This window comes from Pholcus phalangioides, unplaced genomic scaffold (assembly GCF_987345545.1).
Source record: "Pholcus phalangioides strain wild (caught in Gottingen) unplaced genomic scaffold, Ppha-v1.0 ptg000022l_1, whole genome shotgun sequence".
NCBI classification, from domain to species: Eukaryota; Metazoa; Arthropoda; class Arachnida; order Araneae; family Pholcidae; genus Pholcus; species Pholcus phalangioides.
The window spans coordinates 25,514,922-25,536,600 of record NW_028301615.1 but is presented as its reverse complement, the minus strand read 5'-3'; the positions used below and the strand labels follow the sequence as shown (position 1 = coordinate 25,536,600).

The following is a 21,679-nucleotide window of genomic DNA, read 5'->3' as shown; positions in this document are numbered from 1 at the left end:
GTGGTGCGACTCAAATGATCAAATACAACCGAGTAACGTAACTCGATGCTGTCAACAGTGCCTGTACACTAATACTAATTGTGCATGACGACAATCCAAGCCCATAGCTTTGGCGATTTCCTGCCCGTTACCTACCGAACGGGTGGGTTGAAGCGGAAACGTTGGCAACATCCGCCTCCCGGCCGCCACAAAGCCCCCCGACGCATATTCCCAGGGCGGCAGCCACCAGGGCACTGATCGCAGCCGCGAGGCTCGCGAGGCCCACGCTCCCCCTCTCACATTCCACGCAGCGCCCACCACCATACAACATTACACTCGGGCCTCGTGTGCAGAAGGAAGATCGCAGCAAAGGTGGGAAAAACGAAGTAACGATGTTTTCCAGAGAAAACATCATTAAATGTTGGTAAACCGTTTTACCCATACTTAATGCTGTTTTTTTTTCATTTTCAAATTTCATCCATTTTTCGAATTCGAATATCTCAGCGAATATTGCACTCACCCACGTGGAATTTTTTTTTTTTTTTTTTTGATGGCATCACAAGGGACTGGGCAACAACTTTCTAATTGAGTTTTTTGGGCACAGGGTGTCCGTATAAAAAAGTTATTTTTTTATTTATTTTTAATAACTATACAACCCCTTGCAACAAGAATGATGCACGTGAGTTGTACGCATTATTTGGACACTTTTCGTAATTGGAAGTATGCCTCTAGCCGGTGCCGTCTTAACGCATGGGCCCACCCGGGTGCCTCAAGAGAAGAGGGGCTTCAGAAAAACGAGTTGAATGTTTCGAGAAGTTTCCAGCTAGGGCCTCAGAAAAACCACTTGGCCTGGGGGCCCATGGTGCTTTTAAGACGGCTCTGTCTCTAGCATCAACAGTTCGCCAGTAAAATGCCGTGCGTGCCTATACACCCTGCATACGTAATCAATACTGTTTTTTTCGTCTCTATTATTACTAGTGCAGGGATCCTCTTGAGCACGGGGCCCCTCGGTCGTCGCACCCCGCTAACGCAAGCAGGGAAGGTGGCGCACCCAATGTTGCAATGCTTTTTTGCTTGCCCAAATGTTTCTGACGATCGTAAGATATATATATATATATATTTTAATCTACTAATCATGGCAGTAATGAATGTTGTGACACGAAAAAAGTGCAAACTACGTTCACCCAATTACATTATCACAAAATTTCCACACCACCAACGGTATCTTTTGGTCATCACGGGAGCTCAAAAAACGGCGTAGTCGTCACTGTGTCACTGTTGCTGTGACGATACTGAAAACTCTCTCAAAAACGCTCTCTGTTTTTTTTTCTTATAATGAGCGTATCAGAGATGGTCAGAGGTCACATCCGCGGAGCTGACAGAACTGTTTTTGTTTTCAATCTTAATTGGTCACGTGACGTTCTTCCTAACGGGGAAGCGCTTCGTTATGGGTCAAACGTCAACAGTTTCTTCGTACTCAAGAATAAAACATTCTCTACCAGAGTACGAACACGGATAAGACGTCTTTTCTCCGGCTCTTATACACACATACATATTTCGTTAGTAGGGGAACTACAAGAAAGTATCTGACGACGGAGCTTTAAGGTTAGTATTTCTATTTTTAATGACGTCAACAATAGCTTCTTGAAAGGATATAGTCGTTGTTTAGGAAGGAATATGTTTTTTTCAAGAAAATGAAGGGCAACCATTATTGGATTCGGTGAACTTTGGAATCGGCTGGTCATTCGATCGATCTGCAAGAAATGATAAGGCTCTATTGTACTGTTTCTTGACTTTTTTTTTTTTGCCCGTGGTCTCCTTTAGAAACCCCTCTGACTTATCCGGTGGGGGGGGGGGCTCCTCTATCTCTCTTCATACAGAAGCGAGACACTTTCTGCTCACTGAATTGATTTTATGAGTAAATTGTGAACAAAAATTTTATGAATGCGGTTGATCTCCGGATTCCCGTGGGTAGAGATTCCCTTTTGTGTGTGTGTGTGTGTGTGTGTGTGTGTGGGTGGGGGGGGTTATGCAGGGCTAACTTACCATCATGGGCCCCAGGGTAGAGTGATGTTCGGCAGCCTTATACTTAGCTAGGAACAATAGCTTATATTTGAGGAGCTTATTTTCGAAAGGGCACATATCCACTTTTTTCCGAAATGCACTTTTTAATGGTTTATAAATCTGTGGGATAAGCTCTGTCAGAGATTATGCAGCCGGAATTATTCAAACGGGAATATTTTCGATAGGATATTACAATGTAAAGTAAGTCGTTTCTGACAAAAGGAAACGTATCTACCTTTTTCGTACACTTCGGTGTTTTTCATCTCCCGATAACGGGCACCCATGGGACCGAAAATTTTGTTCGTTAACGAGGAGTGTCCATTGATAAATAGTAAGATACATCGAGTCCCGTCGATGTAATACAAAAAAATATGTCCGTTAATTGAGGTGTCTACTACTGGGAGTGTCCACTACAGAATGATCGTCTTTCTTATTTTCATGATGAGAGGGCAGTAACAGTACCTTCCTGGGCTAGTTAAAATCTTCTGAAATCAAACCTGTGACGGAAATTTCCAATTTTTCAGACTTTACCAGCTCAAATTTTAATCAATAGGTAAAATTTCCTCTAGTTTTCTTTCATTTCACGGAACATTTTCAAAATTCAAATGTGGATAACTCTCTTGAATGTTGAAACATGACATTTCATTATTCTTCTACTTTTGTAATGAAACTGAATTCTAGAAGAATACGCTTTTTACTTCTACTGTATATTTAGCAAAACTGGAAATGCTCCCTTTTGAAAATAAACTCCTCATTTGTATACTTACTCTCAAAAATGATGGTTTCAAATCTCTTAATATAGGCCTGTTATGTACATTAGGGGCCGAACTGTGCGTTGTTTCGTGTTCCACGGTAAATTATGATAGATTTTGAAAATTGTCACTCCTTTTTCCACTATATTTTACCTTGAAGTTTTATTTCTTTGCAGCTGAATTTTTGTTTTCATCGCTCTCTTTGTGGCCCCCCATAACCACCTGTTGTGGCTCCCCCTTCCACTTGATTTACACCTTTAATCTCTCTCCCCCCCCCCCCCCAGAATAACGGGGCTACAAGTTTAGAACCACTTAGTTTTGGGCCTTGGTGTTCTGGGGGAATTGTTAATCAATATTGTTGTATGACAGTTATGTTTGAATGTAACGACCAATGTCCTGAGTCTAGGCATTTCGTATAGTGGGCAATAACAATGGTCAACAATTTTCAACTTTTTCTAGCATTAGTAAAAGAAGATTTTTTTTTAGACTAATTTTGCGGTGCTGAATTCAAATATGATTGTAAAAAATCTCCATCACGTATAGTTTTTTTTTTCCCCGTTTACATGGTGGCCACATTTTGCAATACACATACAATAAGAGAAAAATGGCATTCAAATCTTGAAAATGGGCGTATTCTTAGTAACAAATTATAATATATTGATTACGATAGTTATTTTATTATATCCATACATCGTTATACGTGAAATAGCAAAACACTCGTTCTTCCCTCATACACATACATGCAATATCCATAGAGTGCACATGCATACACGCAAAACGGAATCTATACCAATTCTTCCAGTAATTCCTTTATAAAAATAATTCATTTCTTTCTCTCATATATATTGTGTTGTCTTCTTTCTGAAAGAATTCAACTTTAATCACTCATCATTGAAGGATCCCACCTGCCTCGATTCCCTAAAAACCCCTTCATCGCAGAGATGTGAAAACAAAATCACTTGATAGTTTCCTTATTTGTGAAGACTTACAGATACTTTTTCTTCTAGAAACAACTATATTCGAAGAAAGTCTCATTTAATATTTAGGGGCGAAAAACCTGGGACAGATCTGTCCATAGCCTTCACAATGTTTTCCGTCAGGGGCCAGGGGCGTAAGTAGGATCGATTTAGGAGGGGCCACAAAAGGTTAAGGGGGGGGGGGGTGTACTCAGAATGATTTTCTTCCACATAAAACATTAGTTATTAATGTTTTTGAAGGTTAATCAAAAACATTTAAATTATAACAGAAATTGATTAAAATACCTGAGAAAGGTAATTTAGTAGTCTTTCACATATTTAGTCTTTCGATATTTTATTTTTTACAAAAATATTTTTAATTTTTGATCGTCTTGGGAGGGGGCGTAAGCCGTCGTGACCCCCTGCGTACACGTCTGATCAGCCCCAATTTAATGTGAAGTGCTGGCAACAAAACATATAAAAAACTTATTTGGAACATTAATGCATCTGCGACATTGACTTAGCTCAATTTTTGGACTAAAAGGCTGTACATAAATGTACAGATACAAATACAACGCCACAACAGGGAAAACGCCCAACGAGGTGGCTGAGAAAAAGATGTCCATAACAAATATGGATGTCATTATATTTCAAAAATACAGCAACCCGATTAAAAATGCAATTACGAATAATATATATGTACACATGATAAAATGTTATACAATGCCCATAAAGAATATTATGATTGTGTCTTAATAAGAGAAATAAGACGACCATAATGTAAAGCGTGTGTTTCTCTTTCAATTTAAAAAAAAACCGGAGAATCCGGTTGCAAGTAGAAATAAAATCAGTGTTGCCATTCCCCAAGTTTTATATGGACAAATTAGAAATGTTATTCCTAGTACATTTCGCATGTATAACCTAAATATGTACATTTTGAAAGATATTCAAAATTAAATACCATATAACAAAAAACAAAAACTAGACGTGATGGCCATTTTTGTTAAGGTGAGATCTGGAATCAGCATACAAAAACTAATTAAGAACAGCTAAATTTTTCCACATTAGAAAAATTTTGCAGACTAGTGTAATTGGTCAAACAGCAGAAAATGGGAAGACAAATGCCCAGTGTCAACCCCCTCTCCACAAGATTCAAGGAGCCTGTAACCGCTCATGTCTGTGACTGGTCTGCAAATGTCTGAAATCTGGCCAGTACGCGAAGTGGCTGGTCGTTTTGCTGCTCGTAAAAATCGAAGTAATTGGAATATTTTAACATGGTTTGCGAAAAAGTGCTCCCACAAAGGGTTTTATTTTGTTGGGACGCGAAAAAATACTTAAAACTTTTTTTGATAGGTGGCACCGCACGAAAGCAAATCACAGGAAATCTGCAAATCAGAGTCCTATAAAATGCAGGGTGTACGATTAACAGGTCATTTCTGAATTATCCTCTTACTGGCACTTACATAAGGTTTTCACTGTGATGTTGACATTGGTGGATAAAGCACTAGTAGTGAAACTTCACCTCAGCGACGAATCGCCGGTTGAAGTTTTACAAACGTTAACGTTTCGGACACAAAAGAGATTGAAGAAAGGTTCCGGTCCTAGTTTCTGTGATTTCCTTTAGTGCAGCGCTCTCTCTCACGGGAAAAACTTGAGCCAAACTTTTTTTTTCCCCGCACCAAACAAAACTTCTCCTTCGTGAGAATAACTTTTTTGCAAGCCCCATTCAAACATATCAATTCCTTCAATTTTTATGAATTTTTAAACCATTTACGAATTTATGGGACGTCCTGCACATTTACCGAATACCCATAAAGGCTTGGCGGCAGAATTTACAGCATACGTAGGTGTCCGGGCTTTCAATGAAAAGTCGGATTTTCCCAGGTAGTCACGGGACAACTTGCGAATTGAGGTGATCTGATAGAATGAATAGCGGCTTCAATCATCTTGAAACCATACATTTTGTCCGTTGTTGCTTCATCCATTCGTCGAAAGTTTCAGGAGGACATCAAAAGAACTGCGTATAGTGTATTGGAAATTATTCATCTCCATAAAAATACAACGTCCGCTTTCAGCGACGCACAGTGTGTTTGTTCGTTTTTAGACCAGTACTTGGGACAGACTCCAACCTGGCAGGTTCGTGATCAAAATAAACGCCATTTGCGGTCATTGTCATCAAAAATATGTACTTTGAGAAAAAAAAACATGGCGCCACCCTCCCAGACCCTCGACCTTTGCCATCAACCTAAAAACATATCATGCGGTTATTGGTGTGCATAACATACGGGGAACGAGATTATAGTGTTTCTTTGCAGGAAAAAACATCACCCCCCCCCCCACACACACACACTTAAGAAGAAAAATGTTTTGAAACCGCCCCTAAGAAAATCCTGCGTACGCCTATGCGAGCAAGCATCAAACCTACATACGCAAAGGATGAGCAGGCTTCACCCTACATCGCCCCACAGAGAATATCGTATATGAACATGCACATCCAGGGGAGTAGCCAGAAATTTCGTTCGGGGGGGAGGGGACCAAAGTGACAGAACAATGGATTTGGCCATCATTTTTCCCTTTTTTCGGTCATTTCCTCACATTTCGGGGGGGGGGGGGGGACCAGACCCCCCCCCCAAGTCCCCCCACTCGGCCCTCGCTACGCCCTTGTGCACATCGAAACAAATTTCAATGGAAATCATTACAGAACTTTCACTGTCCAAATGTATTCGTATACAAAACACTTTCTTAAGGGCATGATAGCAAATACATAGCTATGTTACACATGGCTGTGTGATTGCTATATAATGTATATATTACGCTCAATGTGTAATGACTTGACGTCATATTCTGATGAAATGGACAAAGTAAATGCTTCCTCTTCAGAAATTTCTTTCCGAAATTTTTAGTTTTAAAACGACAGCAAATATTTGTGAGGTTCAATGCGATATCGATCTAAATGTTTATTCAGGTCTTTTCCGTGAAAAAATGTTCTTGGATCGGCGGTCATTTATCTGGCGCCATGTTCGGACTTCGAACTTGAGTTCGGCCTCGCGCTATTCTTCTTCTTCTTTCCCACTCAATATACGTACGCGCATTATATGGAGAGGTTATCGTACATTTTGAAGTCAATAGCGCTAGGCTTTATCCGATACATCGAAAGGCAAGTCAGGCTCTGGATATCAATCATACAAGCAGTGGCGTAACTCTCAGAGGGCTGTAGCCCAGGTCGACATTGTTTGAGAAATTAGTAGCTAAGAAAACTAGTAGAATGGGAGAACGGCAGTAAAATTTTATTGAACTTAAATAAATTCGTCTCTGCCGAGACAGAAAGGAACTAGGTCACCTGAGCGATCAAAAGAGTGGCCTAGAGAGTTTGCAAGTACGTGAGTGAGGAAAATATAAGCTTGGAGCGTGTGTGAGTATATGAATGACCAAAAAAATTACAAAGAGCATGTGTAAACGTGTGAATGACCTATAAAACAAGAAACTACGTCAGTGAGTGACCAAAAGAGTGACATAGAGAGTGTGCAAGCATGCGAATGACAAAAACAGAGTGTGACCAAATCATGTGAGTGACCAAAACAGTGTGCAAGCATTTGAGTGACTCGAAGAGTCTGTGAGCATGTCAGTGACCAAATCAATGTGCAAGCATGCGAGTGACCAAAACAGTGCGCAAGCATGGGAATGACTGAAAGAGTAACCTAGCGAGTGTGTGTGACCATGGGAGGGACCAAAAGCGTGACTTAGAAACATAGGTGTACGTGCACAAGGTACGAGTAAGGAGAGACCAAGTGGGTTATAGCGTAGGGCATAGGCACCAGAACCTAGGGGCTGAGGCCATTTGAGCCCCCCCCCCCAATAATTTCTGAAAAAAAAACAATGCAAGCAGCTTCCCCTCTCCTGCCTACGTGATCGAGTCTTGAGTCCCGTATATACGGGAGGACCAGCAACTTTTAGCTCCCCCACCATATTTTCTTCATGCCGGCACCTCTAGCACAGGGTGGCGAATTTCAGTAATGAGTGGTCAAAAAGATTAGACTAGAGTGGGAGGAGGACGTAAAAATTCGTGTAGCCCCAAAGGCGGAAAAACCCATAAATGCGCCCCTGCATGCAAGTGCGATTTTTTGTGTATGAATATCATTATTATCTAGTTATTTTTAAGATTTTGATCTGTTTGCAGGTAGGCCATGTCAGCCGGTGGCTGGCTGCTGGCGACGCTAGCATGTCTAATGCTAGCTGGTGCCAGCTCGAAACCGGAGGAGTGTACTGAGGCACCGCCGTGGTCAGTCCATGGCGGACTCAGACCGATGGAAGAAACGAGGGGAAATGTTACGCTGGTTGCTCTCCTGCAAGCTTCCTGACCTTTCTGTGTGCAGCAGGCCATCAGGTGAGTGTGTGAGATCGATATGTATTTTTTTTTTCCTTCTAGCTGCTATAAGGTCGTGTGGGCATCGTGCTGGACTCTCTGAGGATCCAGGTTCGAACTCAGTTGGTAGCCAGTAGTGGTGCTGAAGTTTGGTTTTCTTAACTTCTAGGCGCGATACGAGCCTGTCTACCATTTGAAAAAGCCTCTCCGCAGAGAGCAGACAGACCTTCAACCCGATGCTTTCATGACACGAAACTGCAGGTATTTACCGTTCTCACTTCAAATGTGGAAGACAGATGACAGCACTAGCAAAAAATGAAACAAGCAAAAAATCTGACAACATAAGTACGTTAGGGCTCTTCAAGGTGTCTTGTAAGTCCTAATTCGGCCTGTATATGTGCACACAAACACAACACGTTCCTGCATGTACCGATTCACTGACAGGTAGCAGTAGTCTTTTTTTTTTTTTTTTTGCGAATGCGAGCCGATCCCTTGCACAGACAGCAATCAAAAACATTTAAAATTCACCCATAATTTGTACCTGCTGACTTGTTACTTCCGAATTTAAAATGCAAATGGCAGCCATGGCCCCCACATCCTGGAGAGGGACCCCCCAGACTGGAATCTTTTAAGGGCCCCCGGTCATACTTTTCACGGGGCCCTTCTGTAGTTAATTTATAGCGTGAGAAAGCAAAAAATGGTGAGAACTGCTCGGGCCCCAGGGCTAGAGCCCTGTCAGCCCCCCCCCCCCCACCTTTGTGGGGACCATGATGGCAGCACTACTCGAAAACACGACTCGCATTCCTCAAGAATCATCTTTACGTAAGATAAGCAACCAATAGCATACGCTGAACTTTTCAAGGGTGGAGTGGGGGGGGGAGGGGGGTCTTTTTTTCACTACTGCAACTTAAATAGTTGATATTTAACCGTACATGCATCTCTACAAAATGACTCTGAATTTCTAAAGAATCGGTAACGTATTTATGTTGTTAGAGTTGTACTGGCGCTGGCATCTGTCTTGCATATTGTCAAGTGAAAGGATAAAATGCCTGAATTCTGTCATGTTATGTAAATCGTATTGAAGTGATCGCCTGTGCTCTCCGTGAAAAGACTTTTTTTAAACTAAAGTTATGTTTAATCCCAAGCTCGTGTTGGTAAATATGATATATAATTAATTAATTAACTGAACATAATTACGGTCCAGGATGGTGAATTCGAATGGTAATGTTGGTTTTGCTTGTTGATAACGTGTGAAGAAAGCCAACATTACACCACTGATAATAGTGTTATGAATGTTTTTATCGTCTTCACACTTATTTTGATTCGATTTTTATTGCAAAATGCGTGCAGTGCACGTATCACGTACGGGCAAAAATAATTAATTGGTTTAACGAAGAGAAGAAACGGTTGTAAATTTTTGTATGTTCATCAGACGTTATTTGTGAATTATGCATAATCGCCGGTAAAAATTGTAAATGTAGTGAAATTCATTGAAACTTTCTTCATCGAAACGATTGGTGATTATACATAACCACCGGTGTATCATTTTTAGAGAGTAACATATATATTTGGACATTAAAAATATATAGGAACTGGGGCTGGTCCGATCAATCGATTAATCGGGTCCTTTAATCGTAATTAAAAATTTTAAATGAGTTAATCGACTCGATCAATTTTCGATTAAAATCTGTTTAAAAGTTTGAAATTTAACTCGATTTGTTCAACAAAACCAATTGGATGCCTTAAATTATCTACCTACGTATAGTATTTTGGATAAGTGACCATATATATTTAAAAATATTTGAATCAATATTTTGACCACATTTTTCGGCATGGTGAAATGCAATTTGAATCAACGAAAGCTGGTGACTTCAGTTTCAAATTGAGTTCGAAGACTAACGTTTAATAAGCGATGTAAATAAATCGATGAACAGTAGTTTTTCCTATTCTTGGCAGCATCACAGCTCCTCTCCTCCCGTGCACAATTTAGGCGGGGGCGGGGGTTATCTATGTACTGAAACAAGCAACAGTATAACCGAAAGTAGTTTCGAAATCAGTGATTCATCCTAAAATAACCGATTTGAAAAAAAACAAGATCCAAGGGAAGAACCTCCAGAGTTTGGCAAAATATGTTAAGCATTTTAAATTGATTCAAGCGAGCAGTTAATTAATTTCTTAATTTACGTATTCCTACATTTGTTTACATCTGGTGAAAAAAAAAATGAATAAAATATATTTTTATTACAGCATAAATTAATGTTATATAGTTACGAGACAAAAAATTCGATTAAAATTCGATTTAAAATTTTTGATTGAAAATTTTAATCGATTCCCAGCCCTAACAGAAACCAATTGCGACCAAAGCTAAACGTTGTATAAATGTAAAAGCCGTATAAACGAGGGTCGTGTCATCATCATCATCGTCATCATACCCCTCCATTAGCGGACATTCCCCGTTAGCGGTCACAAATTTTGGTCGCATGGGTGCCCGTTATCGACATGTTATAAGTACAGTCAAATCTCGTTAGTGCGTCACCCGCTTAACACGTCACTCCGCTTACCCGGCCACTTTTTGGGAGTCCCAATTGTCCTCAGGCAGGAATTGGAACAGCTATGGCTTACTCCGTTTAACGAGTCACTCCGCTTACCAAGTCATATTTTTGTTCTCCCAAGAGTGACTCATTAACGAGGTTTGACTGTATATAGATTTTCCGGGGATTCGGGTGACGCCAATTGCAGGGCCGAATTAACCCTCTAAGCGGTTTTTTAAATTTTCCTGATCCGCATTTTAACTGCCACATTTGAAATTGCAAAATCTTCACGAATTGCCACCTATTTTCAAGAATTTTTTTTCCCGATTCTGAGCTGATAACTGCTTCCCCCTCCCCCACAAGATAATCAACTACTTTTTTCCCCCTAACTATTATAAAAAACACTAGCCATGATGTATGTGGCTTTCTAAAAAGAGAAATAATTTTTTTTTTGGAAAAAAAAATATTTTTGTATAATTTAAACTCTGTGAGTGTATATTTCTTCCTTTCCTTGTCTGTCTCCTTCTCTTATCTAATCTTGAACGAGAGCTGACTCCGCCCAATGGCAGTTAATTGATTAGAGTAGGGGGGGGGGCGGGGGGAATGTAAAACGTGTTTTACAGTAAAAACAATTTCAACGCGTTTTTAGAATACGAGATATTTCGGGGTGGCTGAAATAAAAAAACAGATCAAGTTTGACGAGATATGTCGGGATTGCCGCTGAAAGGGTTAAGAGCATCATGAGGGGGGTGGGGACCACTTTTTCTGATGTCCTACCAGGCAAATTTACATGCTTACTCTGGAGAATTTCAACCAGATATTATTCTTGTGAAGCCCCCGGGCAGTACCCGGTTGGGCCCATGCATTAAGACGACACTGGCTAATAGTGATGACTGTTGTGTTGTTATAGGTTGGAGGCCTTGCTGCACCATTTAATAGATTACGGCATCAAAGAGCTCTCTTTCATCATCGTGAATTCCAGAGGTAAGTTGTCCAGATCCCTGATACACAAACTCGAAAGCAGCGTGTCTTTTCCCGTCTACCAGGAGACGGACGAGGAACGGGTCTGGAACGTCATGCAAGGTGGTAAAGACGACATGTTCGTCTATGACAAGTGAGTGTGCGAATCGTATCTTTTTTCAATGCGCGTTGCTATATGGATCGTATGGATGAAAACCAATGATCATGAGTCACGACATCAAATCATTTTTCAATTTCAAGGACAATTATTGAAATTATCTTTATTTTCGGGCTATCCTAACAACTGATACATAATGGCTAAATGGCTGTCATTTAAGTCTACTGTCTCATATATGAGTCTACTAAACCATATATGCACCTCGTTCATATTCCTTCGTGGAACTTCTAACGAATTGGTAGTACATATGAGTCTACGATTGATTTTACGATCGAATTTTGAGCTGTGTTAACACAGTTAACTGAATATATACGTTTTGTTTTCCCTGCTCAACAGGTGTGGCCGTCTGACGTATTACATTCCATTTCCTCTGAGCATCATTCACGAGGACCAGCCGATTGTCCAAGCTGCGGTCCTGTCCACGTATTTCCAAAGCCCCTGCGGGACCGACTGCTCCACCAACTCTACGTTCGCCATCAACGCCCTGGATGAAGAGATACCCGAAGAAGCGATCAAACACTCGAACTCAACAGGCGAACACGTTAACGTGAGTGACACCTTATATGTGTAACTAAATTACTACATTATGTGGCACCTGATTGTGCTTAGAAGATGTACCGTGACCATAGGCGTACGCAGAATTTTCTCGAGGGGATTTTCAGATTTTTTTTCCTTCTGGGGGGGGGGGGGGATTAGAACCCCAAACCATCCCCCTCCTAGCGTACTCCAATGACCGTCAAACCGAAAGATACTAGGGCACATCACCATATGGCAATATCGGCTCATTGTCCACACGGACTGGATAGCTCTGGCAATTTTTTCATAAAAAAGGATACATTACAATCATAACAACTATAAAATCATAATCTAAGTATAAAATCAGTTGCGAGATCACAAATCTACGTATACAATCGGAAATCAAGCATATAATCCTATATTTTCCATATTAAATCTTAATTCGAATATAACATCTGTGGCGATGCTGTCGGCAAGAGTGTGTAGGTGTTGGTTTCGAATATCATAAATCTGCCAACACCTCGTTATGTGTGCGCGCCTTTTCTTGGCCTCTCTTCCGCTGTTTGGGAGAGAAGGCTTTGGTTTCTTGCAGAGTAGAGATGTCTTTTAACTGTGTGTCCGTGTATTCTTATTTCGTATATATGTGTTAACGTGCCGTGTGTTTCTTCTAATTAATAAACCGTATATTTAACCGTATCTAGAATTGAACAGTCTTAGTGGAGTCAAATAAAATTTAACTATGGATAAATAGCTACTTCAATTTAAATGTCATTATCACCTCCGGCAACCACATTTGGTGCCCACAAACTGGTGACTCAGGACTATCGGATATTACCTTCTGAAACCACTGTTCCAGTTCAGCCTCGTACGTTACAACGAATCATGAATACCTCTCTGCAACGTGGATTTTAATTTCAGTTTCGTGGTGAGTGAATATTTCTCTCTTTCGTAGGACTATTGCCGTCTTCATTCTTTCGCTATGGCAAATCCGCAAGCAACTGCTAGTCAGACTGAACTTTCCCTTTCGGGAACCGAAGTCTCACGTGTTTCATTCCGTGCGCCTCCATTTTGGGAAGCCGACGTTGATTTATGGTTCCTTCAAGTGGAATCCCAGTTTATCACGGCAGGCATTACCGCGGATAAGACGAAGTTTCATTCGGTGATTTCCGTTCTCGACACAAAAATCTTGTCTTACGTGAGTGATTTAGTACGTAATCCTCCCACACACGATTTATATGAGACTCTAAAGAAACGTATTCTTTCTCGATTTGCTCAATCTGAAACTGCTCGCTTGAAATCTCTTTTTCATGAGTGCGAGCTAGGCGACAAAAAACCGTCCCAGCTACTTTGTGAGATGCGAAACTTGTCGAATAACACAATCAGTGATGATGTTTTGAGCACATTATGGCAGCAAAGATTACCCGTCAGTGTTCAACAAATTTTGTCGATTTGTCGGGATCCTCTTGACTCTTTAGCTCAGATAGCTGATCGCATATTAGAAGCTTCGAGTTTCAACGCTGTCGTTTCTCAGGTGTCTCAACCTCCTCTGCCTTCTTCAGAGTTGCATGAGCTTAAAAAAGAAATTGCATCGCTCGCTACACGAGTCGAAGAGCTCTCTCGTTCTCGAAACCAATACAGAGGTCGGTCGCGAAACAATTCGAAAACTCGTGAGCGGAAAAAATCTTCAGATCGCTCCGATCGACGCAAATTGTGCTGGTATCATGCTCGATATGGTGAAAAAGCACATCGTTGCATTTCACCTTGCCAACACTCGGAAAACTAGTGGGCAATCCTGTTACAGCGGCGGCCGGAGATTGCCACTTTCAAAGTCGCTTATTCATTTGTGATAGAAAATCGAAAATTCGTTTTCTTGTTGACAGTGGTGCAGCTGTGAGCTGTTTTCCTAAATCACTTGCCAAAGTTTCCAAGCCTGACGACCTTTCGTTATATGCGGCTAATGGCACTAAAATTCACACATATGGAACTAAGCATTTTGAACTTGATCTCGGACTGAGGAGAATATTCTCATTCAATTTCTTAGTGGCCGACGTCACAAGTCCTATTTTGGGTGCCGATTTCTTGGAGAGATTCGGTTTACTTGTTGATGTCAAGAATCGCCGGTTGGTTGATAATTTGACAACTCTATACTCTCTTGGTGTCGTTACCACTGGTCCTTCTCTCGGTCTAACTACAGTTTCTGGTGCCACTACATACCATAAAATTTTGACCAAGTTCCCAAATCTCACTGGTTCGGTCTTAAATTCTCAACCCAAACCACATGCCATTATCCACTTCATCGAAACATCAGGGCCTCCCGTCTTCGCAAAGGCTAGACGTCTTTCTCCTGAAAAACTTTTTGCCGTCAAGAAAGAATTTAACTTGCTTTTGAAGCAAGGCATCATTCGTCCTAGCAAAAGCCCTTGGGCTAGTCCTATCCACCTAGTCCCAAAAAAGACAGGTGGTTGGCGCATATGTGGTGATTTTCGTCGGTTGAATGCCGTAACTACTCCTGATCGTTATCCTATTCCCAATATTCAAGACTTTTCTTTCGGTCTGGCTGGAAAAAGAATATTTTCTAAACTCGATCTTGTAAAGGCATACCACCAGATCCCTGTGAAAGAAAGTGATATTCCCAAGACGGCTGTGATTACACCGCACGGTCTCTTTGAGTATGTTTTCATGACCTTTGGGCTCAGGAACGCCGCACAAACATTTCAACGATTCGTTGACAGCATCCTCTCGGATCTCGACTTCTGCTATGTTTACTTAGACGACATTCTTGTTGCGTCAGCTGATGAGAAGTCGCATGAACAAGATCTCGATGTGTTGTTCAAGAGACTAAGCGAATACGGTTTAGTTCTCAATCCTGACAAATGCCAATTTGGACTCAAAGAAATTCAGTTTTTAGGTCATCTTGTGTCAGAAAAGGGCATTTCCCCGTTGCCGGATCGTGTTACCGCACTTTTGGACTATCCATTGCCCAACACAATCGATGAGCTGCGACGTTTTCTGGCACTAATAAATTTTTATCATCGTTTCATGAAAAACGCTGCCTCTACGCAAGCATGTTTGCATGATCTAGTTAAAGGCAAACAAAAACGGGATAAAACAAAAATCGTCTGGTCTGAGGAAGCAAAATCTGCATTCGAGTCATGCAAGGAAATGATTTCCAATGCTGCTCTATTGGCTCATCCTATTTCAAGTGCGCATCTCCTTCTAGCTGTCGACGCGTCTGATTTCGCGATTGGCGGAGTTTTGAATCAAGCAGTTAATGATCAAACTCAGCCATTAGGATTCTTCTCGCGTAAGCTAACTTCAGCTGAACGCAGATACAGTGCGTACGATCGAGAATTGCTAGCGATATATTCAGCAATTAAATATTTTCGACATATGCTGGAGGGATCTGACTTCGAAATTCTCACAGACCACAAACCATTGGTCTATGCATTTTCCCAAAAAAGTGAAAAATGTTCACCTAGGCAGATTCGTCATCTAGAATTCATTAGTCAATTTTCAACCCGTATCAAGCACATTTCAGGCGATCGAAATGCAGTAGCCGATGCATTTTCAAGAATATCGGAAATTGAAATACCTCCTAGTATCGATTTCGCCGAGATGGCTCGCGCTCAGGATGAGGAAGAATTGCGATTACTTCGTGAAATGGACTCAGGTCTCGAGTTAAAACCAATGACTTTCGGTTCTCCTGAAGTCACTCTACAGTGTGATGTTTCCACTGGTTCAATTAGACCTTACGTACCGTCAACGTTTCGCCGCGCTATTTTTGATGCAGTGCACAACCTCTCCCACCCTGGTGCCAAAGCTACTACTGAAATGGTTCGCAGACGATTCATCTGGAAATTTTTAGAAAGGGACTGCAAAGAGTGGTGCAAAACTTGCATCCATTGCCAGCGATCCAAAGTTGGTCGTCACACACATTCTCCTATTGGTGCATTCGGATTACCTTCCGCAAGGTTCTCGCATGTCCATATTGACATCGTGGGTCCACTTCCACCAAGTAAAGGAAATCGCTACGTTGTGACTTGCAGTGACCGATTCACCAGATGGCCGGAAGCTATTCCTGTACCCGATCAGACTGCTGAAACTGTGGCATTCGCTTTCCTGTCGAATTGGATCTCCCGTTTTGGCGTTCCAGAACGCATTACTACGGACAGGGGTTCTCAGTTTGAATCTGAACTCTTCCGATCTCTTGCGAAGTTGCTGGGTGTGGACAGGGTGCGTACTACCGCTTACCACCCACAAAGCAATGGAGCCATCGAGAGATTCCACAGGGACTTGAAAGCTGCCATCATGTGTCACGCCACTGAAAGATGGGTTGACGTTCTTCCTACCATTCTACTCGGGATACGCTCAAGTTTCAAACCTGATTTTGGTGCTACGCCGGCGGACATGGTCTACGGAACATCTCTGAGGTTACCAGGAGACTTCTTCAAAGATTCTGGTAAGCACACCTCAAAATCTGATTATGTCACGAACTTGCGTATGACTATGTCAAAGCTTCGTCCTTCGCCTTTGTCCAATCATTCCTCAAAAAACATTTTTGTGCACAAGGACTTGGCCAGATCCACACACGTTTTTGTGAGGGTTGACACTGTAAGGCGTTCGCTACAGCAGCCTTACCAAGGACCTTATGAAGTTTTGAATAGGACTGATAAATTTTTTACTTTGCGTATCAATAATGAATCTAAGTGTATTTCTATTGATCGTTTAAAACCTGCATTTTTGTTTAATTCTCTCGAATGCAAAGAATCTAATGTTTGCAAATCATCTATATGTAATGCCCCAGCCTCGCCACAGGGCTTCGTCACGAGGTTCGGACGGAAAGTCCGTTTTGTAACACCTTATCAAGCTTAACGTCCTTCGGACTCGTGGGGGAGTACTGTGGCGATGCTGTCGGCAAGAGTGTGTAGGTGTTGGTTTCGAATATCATAAATCTGCCAACACCTCGTTATGTGTGCGCGCCTTTTCTTGGCCTCTCTTCCGCTGTTTGGGAGAGAAGGCTTTGGTTTCTTGCAGAGTAGAGATGTCTTTTAACTGTGTGTCCGTGTATTCTTATTTCGTATATATGTGTTAACGTGCCGTGTGTTTCTTCTAATTAATAAACCGTATATTTAACCGTATCTAGAATTGAACAGTCTTAGTGGAGTCAAATAAAATTTAACTATGGATAAATAGCTACTTCAATTTAAATGTCATTATCACCTCCGGCAACCACATTTGGTGCCCACACATCCAAAGTCACATATTGAAGTCAATAATAAATCAGATAAAATTCATCATCGATTTTATACTCAATTTAAATCGTTCGATTTCCACGGCATTATGACCGTGACGATCACACGTACGCGCGATTTGTCGGGAGGACATTTATCGTGACTTTTCCATGATGTAATTCAGTGGTTCTCAATCAACCACACGGATATTCAAAGGAGTGCCACGGGTGAGACCTAAGTGAAGGGGGGAGCCATAGCAGGTAGTTTCAGGGGCCACTGTGGAAAACCCCCACACGCGGGTTGAGCTATTTACGTGAGATAGAACTGTGATGGAAAAACTACTTGTTTTTATACAATACATTAAAACTATCCAGGGGTGGCTCGAGACACAATTCCCACCACGCGAGACATCTAAAGAATGTCTCGCATGGTGGGATTCGTTCTTAGGTGTCTCCCCACCCCGGTTGTGTATAACCCGCACAGGTAAAATCACCCGAAAAACTCGTATATTTGCATTAAAAAATTAGTTTTTTGTTTTGCGAATTCCACCATTAAATACATTCCTAATCTAAGTTTTACAAAACATTTTTTTACAAATTTTATCTAGAAATTACTTTTTTCTTTATCTCTGATTTTGCGCCCCTTCTATAGTGTCACTCTGTGCGGCCGCATAGTTCACGCAGCCCAAAAGCTGTCCCCGGTACTATCCACAAAAGCCCACAAGAAGGGGTCTAACGAGATTATCCTGCTTGTCCGGTTGAGCTAATCCAATTTATAAAAATTTTATGCACTACAGATTTACTCGAAAATAAATTTCTCAAATAGAGAGTCTCGCCTCTGCTTTGAAGGGGGGAATAAGGTGTGAATTCAGGACGATGTAGTGGGAAGGGCGAAATGTGTCTTAATTTGAAAGGTCCGTATGTTTGGAGACAGAAAAATTTCCCATATTATCCGGCTCTTGGGAGAAGCTGTCGTTCCCATCGTTCCTTCCCCCCCCCCCCCGAATCCTCGCCTGAGTGAAGTCAGACTTCGTCAGCTGCGAATTGAGTGAAAATAGATTCAACTGCAAAGCGAGATGAGGTCGACATCTTCAGATGCAACTTGAGTAAAGGCAGACATCTTCAGTTGCGGATGAAGCGGAACCAGGATGATCCAGGTGATGTGTCGGTGAAGCAGAAGCGACTTACTATGTAAGTCATGGCCCCCCACAAGGGTGGGGCTGACAGGACTCCAGTCCTGGGGCCCGAAATAATTGCTATAATTTTTTGTTTTTTCATGCTATAAATTCACTATAGAAGGACCCGTGCAAAGTTTTGTTTGGGGGGTGGGGGGCCGCTAAAAACTTCAGCCTAGGGGCAGTGCTCAAGGATGTGGGGGGGGGGCATGGTGTAGGTGCATAGAATCACATCGCGTATTTTACGGGACAGACGAATTTTCTGCTCTTTGGAAGGGCGATCAACTCCTCTAGTCCCACGCTTGGGGAGAGGTTCGGTGGCCACAAGACGAAAATATGGTCCGGGGGGGGGGGGGGCACGGTCGTAAAAATGTTGAGAAACACTGATGTAACTGAGTTTTGTTTGTCTCATTTGTTTTAACCCTTTTCCTTCATCGGTATCATTCTCTAGTACATAGACAGTCCTTCCTCTTCCTCCAATGATTAAAGAAATGTTAATCGGATTAGCATCAAGTTATACAAGAAACCTTGCCGAATGGAGCCTTTACGCGTGCCGAATAGAGCCTTATATCGCATTTACGTGTTAATTTCTCATAAAAATCACAAAGTTTACCGCGACTCAAACTCACAGGATATCTTTGATTACATTCTGTGAATATTTATATATATATTCATGTAATAATCATAGGGTAATTCATACTTATGCCTGTTTCATTTTTTCACGCATCTTCAACAGGTTGAAGACGACTTTGCTATGCTAACCCCAACCAATTCAACTGTTTCGCCAGAAGAATCGACCACAATCAGAGCGGACGTTGATTATTACGAATTCTTCGAGAATTTCACGATGGGCGAAAACGTTACCTTCAAGATCGTCGATTTCTCCAACGGCAGCTTCGCTGAAGGTGAACAAAACAAGACCGAGTCGAGCTCGGTGGAACCAGATGGAGTCCTACCAAAGAAAAAGAACAGTATCCTGTCTTCCCTACTGAATTACATCATGGGCGTAAGCCTTGAAGATGAAGATTCCGTTGAAGACATCGACAAGGAAGGGGATTTAGGAGGGACGAGTGCAATAACTAACGAAGTGGACGGCGCTTTGCCGAACGAAGAAGCGACAACAACCGAGACACCAAAGGAAGAGGAGAGAAACAACAATAAAAACCGCGATCCATGCATGGCTATCGACGGAAACGTCTGCAAACAATACAGCAAAAGACAATTGCTTCAGGCGCAGAGGTGTTGCGCATCGCTCACCGATCACGCCAGTACTGATGGCCATAAACACCATCACGCCATACGATCCTGTAAGAACTACGGGAAGAAACGCTGCACGAAGATGATGCCGTTGTTCAAGTGCTGCCCCAAGACCGAGATGCAGACGGATGAAAACGGAAACGAAAGAATACTATGACAAAACGAACCGGGATCTGGATCATCAGTGAACTCCGGATCGCCGGAATGCAAGGAGGCGAACAAGAACACAAAACTGTCAAATAAGACCGTCTGACGGTCGATTCCATGACAGAACCAGCCTTCCGACTCGAATTCAGTTGGAAGGATCTGATGACGATAACTTTCAACGTTGTCCTTATTTTCGGACACCGTTGAGACAGGAATACCTTTATTTTGTCCTCTCAAAACACCTCAGATTATACCTCTATTTTTCCTCAGGGTTTTGCATCGAGGACATTCGTGAGTAACCTAACCATAGTCAAATCGAACTGAAGCCTCTAGTCATCGAATAATAGTGAATCTAGGTACAGAGTACTAAGTCGCAAAATGAGTTCTCCCCTCTACTTGAAGACTTTCATTTTAAATTTCTACCACCAGGTGAAAAATATGACGTTTTAAGAACGTTGTAGTTTCGAAACTTAAATCTAGTTTGCGCTCCACATGCTAGCGTTCTCCGTGAAGGATAATCTGGAAATGCAGCAGAGCGGGATCAGCAATTACATAAAGTTGAAAATTCAGGCTTTTGGCATTTTCACTTCAAAACATAGGAGTTGGAAGTGTTTTAGAACTGTGGATGCTTAGATTGAGATTTATGAAGGGAATTGACATTTGCGATTTAATTCTGGGGGGTGCTCAAACCTGTTCCACAAAATTCTGTGGGTGCTCGAGCACCCACTGCACCCCTGGCTTCGACACCAATGCTTCAAAATAGGTGGGAAAAGATGGCAGCACCACTAGTGCACAAAACCATAACTCTGACGTCATAAATATGTTAGTGGTAACACATATACACGTTCTGGCATGCGTACCACAATTTCTTAGATATTCCCCAAAGGAATGTTTACGAAGTGTGAGCATTACGGTTATGTAGTAGTTGCCAGGGCCGTCTTAACAGCATTACAGGTCCTTAATGAATCAATTTAACACCTTAATGAATCAATTGAAAATACGAAAAGGTATTCCTGTTATAAATTGTTTCTTTTTTTTTCTTATTTCTTTTCTTTAATTTAACCAGAAACGCACATAAAATTAATGACGGCATTGAAATAAACCCCCAAGAGGGTATTCGATGCCTGATGATAAATGTATGTGTAAATCACTGGTTATGTAATCCTACGCCAAATATTCGGGTAATGAATTCTAGTATGTAATCATATCAAATGGAATCATACCGCCAACAAACGGGTAACATGAAGTTATAAAAACTTGCCATGTGAGTATACGTTACGCTTCTGTGAATGTCTTTTGATTTTGTCAACAGAAAAACAAAATCGAATACTAATTTTAATTAATCTCTCGATTCTCTGAATAATCATTTTAGAAACTGAACTTAAGTTCTTTGTTAAGAAATTTTATATTGCACTCTCTATCCATATTTTCAGGAGATTCGATTCAGTAAAATCGATTTCAGCATGGTACTTTATAGTTATTTCATCAAAGTACTGGCAGGTCACAGTTGTCAAAATTATGATTTTATCCAAATGTATTAAAGAAATATAAATAAATTCTATAGTTGGTCA

At 41.5% G+C, this 21,679-nt stretch overlaps 1 protein-coding gene across 4 annotated transcripts; it reads left to right on the top strand.

Annotated features, from left to right (window-relative positions):
* The first annotated feature begins 1,469 nt into the window (after positions 1 to 1,469).
* LOC149070073 (uncharacterized) lies at positions 1,470 to 21,679 on the top strand. Of its 4 annotated transcripts, none has more exons than XM_089250223.1 (5): positions 1,470 to 1,584; positions 7,929 to 8,135; positions 11,556 to 11,759; positions 12,120 to 12,330; positions 19,441 to 21,679. In XM_089250223.1, the coding sequence occupies exons 3-5, from the start codon at positions 11,722 to 11,724 to the stop codon at positions 20,116 to 20,118; spliced, it is 927 nt and encodes a 308-aa protein (XP_089106349.1). In that variant the 5' UTR covers positions 1,470 to 1,584; positions 7,929 to 8,135; positions 11,556 to 11,721; the 3' UTR covers positions 20,119 to 21,679. The 4 variants fall into 4 exon arrangements, with proteins under 4 accessions (XP_089106349.1, XP_089106351.1, XP_089106350.1 ...); XM_089250225.1 differs by lacking the exon at positions 1,470 to 1,584 and adding an exon at positions 6,681 to 6,908; XM_089250224.1 differs by lacking the exon at positions 1,470 to 1,584 and adding an exon at positions 6,827 to 7,163.

Coding starts and splice junctions, on each gene's coding strand:
- LOC149070073 (XM_089250223.1), top strand. CDS start 11,722: ATGCAAGGTGGTAAAGACGACATGTTCGTCTATGACAA. Junction 11,760..12,119: donor GACATGTTCGTCTATGACAA/GTGAGTGTGCGA, acceptor CCTGCTCAACAG/GTGTGGCCGTCTGACGTATT. Junction 12,331..19,440: donor CAACAGGCGAACACGTTAAC/GTGAGTGACACC, acceptor CATCTTCAACAG/GTTGAAGACGACTTTGCTAT.